This window comes from Panulirus ornatus, chromosome 13 (genome assembly GCF_036320965.1).
Source record: "Panulirus ornatus isolate Po-2019 chromosome 13, ASM3632096v1, whole genome shotgun sequence".
Classification (NCBI taxonomy): domain Eukaryota; kingdom Metazoa; phylum Arthropoda; class Malacostraca; order Decapoda; family Palinuridae; genus Panulirus; species Panulirus ornatus.
In genome coordinates, this window is record NC_092236.1 from 50802435 (window position 1) to 50810076 (window position 7642).

The following is a 7642-nucleotide window of genomic DNA, read 5'->3' on the forward strand; positions in this document are numbered from 1 at the left end:
TTCCTTCCTCTCCAACACCTCCCCAACACTCACCCTCTGACTTCCTTCCTCTCCAGCACCTCCCCAACACTCAACCTCTGACTTCCTTCCTCCCCAACACCTCCCCAACACTCAACCTCTGACTTCCTTCCTCCCCAACACACCTCTGACTTCCTTCCTCCCTAAGCGCATGACACCCCCCAACTCCCACACCTCCACCACCACTACTTCCTCCTCCACTTTCTAAAAATACGCAGTGAGTCCTGGTGTGGATAACACCCACCACTGGCTGACGGTCCTCCATCATGACCCACGGTATTATTACCATTCACTAACGAGGTTTTGAGAGAGAGAGAGAGAGAGAGAGAGAGAGAGAGAGAGAGAGAGAGAGAGAGAGAGAGAAGAGATGGTGGTTCACTTTCTTTAATCCGTCTGTGGTTCGCGATATCGAAGGATGGTCAAAGACAGTCTTGCTCCTCCTCCTGCGCCCTGCCTGTTTGTGGTGTAGTTATCTCCATCGCTTAACGACCCATTCGAGACGTGTGGGGGATGGGAAACAACACTCGTTTTCCCATATCATTATCGTTGTGATGACAGGTCAGGTCAGCCGAGCAGATATAGCGTACACGTCCCACAAGGAATGATGAGAAGAAGAAGAAGAAGAAAAGAAAGAAAGAAAATCAAAATTGGTGGATGACGTGATGGCAACAACTGTATCGTTAGGGGGAGGGGGGAATTGGCTTGCCAGGCTCCCCCCCCCTCCCCTCCCGCTCTCCCCCCCCCACGTCACTCTGCCAGGAATGGTAGAGGGGGGGGAAGGAGGGGAGTGGACGGTGGGGAGAGAGTAGACGACGAGGGGAGGGCGAACGAGGGATAGCTAGCGAGGGGAAAAGGGAGAGGAGGGAGAGGAGGGAGGTGAGGTGGTATGGAGCGACCGGTAGGTAGCACTCACACACCCTCCTCACACACCCTCCTCCTCCTCACACCCTCCTCCTCACCCTCCTCTTCCTCACCCTCCTCCTCCTCACCCTCCTCCTCCTCACACTCTCCTCCTCCTCCTCCTCCTCCTCCTCACCCTCCTCCTCGTCATCATCCAACCTGGTTCGTCGTGAATGGTGGACGTATTTTTAACTTTCCTCTGCCAGGTACGCTGGTGTGACCGTGCTCCGCCGGCCTGCCCATCTAAACGTAACGCGTACTCGACCACGGACGTTGTTAATACCCTCCATCCATCCATCCCTCCTCCCTGCCTCCCTCCGTGTTCCACTGCACGTCTGTCGTAACGCGTTCTCCTGGGGGCACACCGGGCTAACGACGCTGTTGCGACGCCTTGAACCATCGTGGGCTACGACTTCTTCACGCGCGCGCACACACACGAGACCGAGGATTTCATATTTACGTGTAACAGGCGCTAACAGCCACAAACAGCGTCGTTCGCTGGTTCCTCTATCTCTCTCCCTCCCTTAACGTGTCAGCGATGGCTTACTTACCCATTATGATCGCTGACTTGAAGTTCAGTTCCCGAGCGACGATATCAGACGATGGTCCTTCCCCCTTTTTGCCTGTAGACGACGACGATGATGATGACGACGACGAAGAAGGCGCTGCAGGTGGACGTGGGTATCCTTTTTTCCTTCTCGTGAAGCCCTGGGGTTACCACACAGACGGAGACAGACAGACTAGCACCACCACCACTACCCACCACCACCAACACCACCACCACCACCACAGATCACCACACACTAGGGCCCGCACTTACACCCCTCACCACAAGAGGCCAGAGAACACGATGAGGTCGACTTATCTCACCGGCGACCGACACCACACTGACTGCCTGAGCTGCTGCTAGCTAGCTAGCCTTGCGTGGAGCGCTCGCTCCCTCCCTGCTTGCTTACCAGCCCCGACCCTATGCCACACGCGCCACGCCCCCAGCCAGCCAGAACCACCAGTTAGCCATCCCCTCCTCCTTCTCCCACCCTACCTACCATACACCTGTGGTCTACTACCATACATAGCAACACTATCATACCTCCTGGTCATTAGTATACCTCGTGTCTACACCATAATTATTTCCATCCTGCTGCCATTACCCTGACGAGCAACAAGCCAGTTTTATCTTCCAACTGTACCGTACCTTATGGTCCGCTGACCAACCATTGTGGTCTGGGGTAGTGTCTGGCGACCAAGCTACCATAGTCTGTGGGTAACTACCATGGCGTGTGGCCAACTGCTATAGATTGTGGGGGGTCGGTAATCATACCTTATGGGCAAAATTTGCCATGTACGTTTCCACACGACCGTTTGTGATGGTTTGGGTGTGAGGCTGTCAAAGCTTGGATCTAAGGCTGTCAAGACTGGAATATAAACCTGTCATCAGTGAGTATCAAGGACAGGTCATTATAAACCGACCATACATTCCCCGACATGTCAGTTCCAAACGTCCATATATCATTCACTCGTCTCGGATACGATCCTGGGTGCAAAACCAACCATGGTGTGACCGAGATCTATCGCTAGTTCGCAAAGGTAATCTAAGGGGACGTGTACGTAAGTGGGTCACTTCCAGTCACCGGGAGGTTAAAGAGCAACAGGTCTGGGGTGATGTTTATTATTATTATCATCACACGAGACTATACCAGCCTAATGCTGGCGATGGTGGCGGTGGAGGAGGAGGAGGCACCACCACCACTTGGTCGTGCGCTTCTAACTGGCGTCTGACGCAAACCCCAGCAAATGTCACGACTGAATTTGATGCAGCTTTTAAAAGGTCTCTCTCTCTCTCTCTCTCTCTCTCTCTCTCTCTCTCTCTCTCTCTCTCTCTCTCTCTCTCTCTCATACGCAGTGAGCGCTACGTGGCTAGCCCAGCCTCATGCATATAGACATCCACGAGATGAAAGTAGTACGAGGGAGGGATGTGCACGACTTCAGGAACTGAAACATAAGAAAAAAGAAGGAGAATGAAAAAGGAAAAAAGAAGGAAAAAGAACGGGGCCAGTTCTACATTCTGTCCTGATGCTAGACTAAGGATGCAGAGAGAGAGAGAGAGAGAGAGAGAGAGAGAGAGAGAGAGGCCAGGTATCAGGTGATGCGCACGTCTTATTCTGGCCAAGAACAAAAGACAGAGGAACACTGATGTGCGACGTCTCTGTCCTCTCCCCTAGGGAACTCTACTTCCCCGTCCTCTCCCCCAGGGAAGTCTACTTACCCTTCCTCTCCCACCAGGGAACTCTACTTCCCCGTCCTCTCCCCCCCCAGGGAAGTCTACTTACCCTTCCTCTCCACCAGGGAACTCTACTTCCCCGTCCTCTCCCCCCCAGGGAAGTCTACTTCCCTGTCCTCTCCCAAAGGGAACTCTACTTCCCCTTCCTCCCAGGGGACTCTACTTCCCTGTCCTCTCCCCAAGGAACTCTACTTCCCCTTCCTCTCCCCCAGGGGATTCTACTTCCCTGTCCTCTCCCCAAGGAACTCTACTTTCCCGTCCTCTCCCCCCCAGGGAACTCGATTTCCCCGTCCTCTCCCCCAGGGAAGTCTACTTACCCGTCCTCTCCCCCAAGGAACTCTACTTCCCTGTCCTCTCCCAGGGAACTCTACTTTCCTGTCCTCTCTCCAGGGAACTCTACTTCCCGTCCTCTCCCACAGGTAGATGGATAGAGAGATAGATAGATAGATAGGTAGATTGATAGAGATATATATAGAAAGATAGATGGGTAGATAGATAGATAGATGAATAGATAGATAAATACATAGATAGATAGATATATAGATAGATAGATAGATAGACAGATAGATAGACAGATAGATAGATAGATACATAGATAGACAGATAGATAGACAGATAGATAGATAGATAAATAGATAGACAGACAGATAGATAGATAGATATCAGATGTGTTGGATAGATAGAGGACATGAGAGGTTTACGTAGCTTCGAGTCATGTAGGAAATCACCAGCATTTTCCATGAGGTCATTACAGGTCAATAGCTCCATACGTCAGGACATACGTCACAGGTCAGGTCATGTCTCTCCAAAGTCCCGTCGCAAACGAAACTAAACCAACACGACTGTGAAAAAGAGGGGAGAGAAAAAAATGATAAAAGATCAGACACCATCACACCCACAGTCATTCACACATACTATTGGATCCTCATTAATCACTCACGGGAAATGAATGTGCCTTTTATACCCACCTAGATGTATGGGACACCGAGTGTCGTCTCTGTCTCTCTCTCTCTCTCTGATCAAAGACTTTTTTGGGAGTCGAGCGTTTGCGAACGAGAGAGAGAGAGAGAGAGAGAGAGAGAGAGAGAGAGAGAGAGAGAGAGAGAGAGAGAGAGAGAGAGAGAGAGAGAGATTGAATGGCAGCATGGTAGAATTTAGAGACATTTGTGACTGAGTAAACATCTTTAATGAAGTCTTGTCTTCCCTCTCTCCCCTCCCTTCCAACTCCTCTTCCACGCATGCGAGGATCTCAGAAGGGGTCAAGTCGCCCTTAATTGCCGAACTTCCTGGACACAAGACGCTGCTAACAGACTCAGTCCATCTGTTATCTGTTATCTGGAGTAGTCCTCTGGCTATACCACTATCTTACCCCCACCAAAAAGGTGATCCAGTAGTCTATAAGTCACCGTCACTTTAGACTCAAGTCTCTTGACGTAGAATGAACGGAGGGTCGTCCCTGTATGCGCGATCAGACATGGTTCGAGTTGTTCCAGGTGTTGCCAGAGAGACACAGGCCTGGCGGGCGTAGGAAGATGATGTCTGTGTCCAGCAGTACGGCGGCGTCCAAGTTGGGGAAGACGTGGGTGAGGAAGACTCTGGCGGAGGAGCAGGGCCTGGCCAGGGGCCTCAGCTCCTCCCTGTCTGGAGGGTACCCTAGCCTAAGCCAAGGGGCCCATTTCATCGACCTACCTCTAAGGGTAGAATGAACAGCTGGGTTTAACTGTGGACCGACTGCCGCAACTAGGATTCGAACCTATGCGCTCGATCGTGGGCGGAGGCCCGTGAATGCGTCACGGTCGGGAACGCCAACTGCTACACCACGGAGGTCCAATCTTCTCTGATCTTGGCTATACGAGAATTCCCTCTCGTAGTCTGTCCATATTTCTGCACTACAGTGCCTGTAGTGTATGCCGCCACCAGGATGATAAACTCCAGTTCCTTTGCAAAAGAGAGTAATTTCTTTATCTCATCCGTCATAATTGAAGATCATTTAGCTAATCAACTGATGATTCACCTACCTTTGGACAGATTCAAAGCAAGAATAACGTAACAGTTCTTACATTACCTGTGGACAGAGATGTAGACTCGAAGTCACGATTCGTCCCTGCTCGAAGCTTCACCGACTCTGTGAAGCCTCGAAGTCCAAGTTCGCTCCTGAACGAAGCTGTCCCGAACACCTGATACCCAGCGATGATGACACTTGCCAAACATCACAAGATATGTGCAAACATTTCATCCATGACAATCAGATAATCAAGAGGACCATAAATTCACTTAGTGTAAATAGTTCTTTTACCATTTATCAAGAGACGTAATAATGATGTCACATATGGAGACTGATGTCATATGACGTCAGAATGCTCTCTACACGACACAACACTAATGTCATCAAAAGGTCAGACTGAAAAGTTTAAGCAAGAATCAAGACAACAACACAAGCAAAATGCAATGGAAGTTAATGAAGGTAACTTTGAATTAATGAGCTACGGAATGATTTGACCCTATTATGGTGGACGGTAAAGATAAGACCATCGGGTGAACTAGAGAGTGAGTGAAGGATGGGAGCTCAAAAAAAGAGATTGATGAAGCATTTATAAAGAAATACGAAATATTGATCATAAAAATGTTTACTATTTATATACATCTATATGACAATTACGAAGGAACAATATACAACTTAGAATTGAAGTGTTGGAACAGGTAAATTAACCCGCAACTGTACAACTGCGAAAGATTTATGAGAATCTATGTATGTGGCAGTGAGTCGAGGGACAGAAAATGTCATACACACACGAAGGTATATTGGGGATATGTGCAGTATACCTAAAGATATATCTAAAAGATATATATATATATGTGTGTGTGTGTGTGTGTGTGTGTGTGTATGTATATATATGGCGAGCTGAAATACATAAATGCTCTGTAAGATCCCTCAACATCCTGGTTAGTGGAATAAGAAATATATCTGGAGTGAACAGCAACACTCCTCAAACAATCGTTTAACAGCCGGCTGGATTGGTGGAAGCGAACTACATGATCGACCTTGAATTGATAATTATGGTCGTATGGGCGATGGGGAGGTAGGCATGTACTCTCTCTCTCTCTCTCTCTCTCTCTCTCTCTCTCTCTCTCTCTCTCTCTCTCTCTCTCTATCTATCTATCTATCTATCTATCTATCTATCTCTCTTTCTTCTTGTTCGATATTTTTGGAATCTGTTCTTGTCATTAATATCATCATATCAGTTGCCAGTGATGTTAACTTAATCATTGTCGATAACATGGAAGACTGTGAGGAAACGATACTCATCTCATACAGATATTTCCATACAGTCATGACGAAACCCAGTTTAGTTTCAGAAAACAAAACTGTTCTTAAAATGACATAGTCTAGGCTAAAAAATTCATGGCTTTCATTTTCTGTGTAAAATTGAAGCTCCAGAGAGCATGAAAATATATATATTTTTGGCGTAACTTAATGAAATGTCCATTATTCATTGATATCATATTGGTGAATGAAATGAAGATCGGTATCTAGAATTCATTATGCCAGAAGTTGTAATGTATATCAAAACATAAATAAGGCTAGAAATTTTTGAGCTATTAAATAAGAGAAAGGAGCCATAAAGCGTCTGATATACTTATTGCCAAATGTTGATATCTGAAATCGCTGAAGGCCATTTACGTAGATTGTACTAAATAGTCTTAGATTTCTCTTTAAAACCTAAAGAAAGGCATTTGAAATATTTTGGCTGATGGTAAAAACTAACCTGCCCTTGACCTATACCGGCCTAGCAGTTGATTGACCTGGAACCCATACAATCAAGCAACCAGCAATTTGAAACTGAAGTAATCATGTTAAATATCTTGGTGATTTTTGAGAAAGAAGACGCACGTTTTCTGAGTCTGGGGGTCATCACTCTACTCTTATGAGTTCCTCATATCCTCTGTATAGAGTGATGCAAGACTTTGCTTTACTTAAGTTTCTCATTTTTTCGAAATCAAGTTACTTTACGCGACCCACTATCGCCCCAAAAACTGTTACCTTATTAACGACACCTTAACTTGGTGGCAGGTCACAGCGGATGACCTGACCTGACCTCATAATCCCTACAGAAATGAGTCTGGTGACCCCAAACTACGACTACACCTGTGGTATTACCCAGTGACGTCCATACTCGATGTTCGACAGGTTAAAAGATGATGCAGTAATTATTGATGACCTGACCCCTTTGTATAGAAGAGTCACCTCTCAGTCTCCCCTTGACCTGACCTGACCTTCCTCCTGCCTCTTTATGTACCCGGGCATCACCGCAGGGTGGCAGTGGACTCGCCCTGAACAACGAGTTCATTTGCATTTTTTCCCTGCAAAAATCGTCCATATGCCTCTCTCTTCTCTTTCACTAAAAATCTTACTTCTTCATTCCACCACTCACTACCCTTTCT

The 7642-nt window shown here is 47.4% G+C and overlaps 1 protein-coding gene across 4 annotated transcripts in view; it reads right to left on the minus strand.

The window, feature by feature from the left end:
- Positions 1–1813, minus strand: part of LOC139752858 (actin-binding LIM protein 3-like) — an 837860-nt gene extending 836047 nt beyond the window's left edge. For 3 of the 4 annotated variants that reach the window (XM_071668857.1, XM_071668856.1, XM_071668855.1), the window contains exon 1: positions 1470–1809. In XM_071668857.1, the coding sequence (XP_071524958.1) occupies positions 1470–1473 (4 nt within the window). In that variant the 5' untranslated portion in view covers positions 1474–1809. Of the gene's footprint in view, positions 1–1469 lie in introns of all 4 variants that reach the window. The other variant, XM_071668853.1, reaches the window with a different exon arrangement.
- Positions 1814–7642: the final 5829 nt, after the last annotated feature.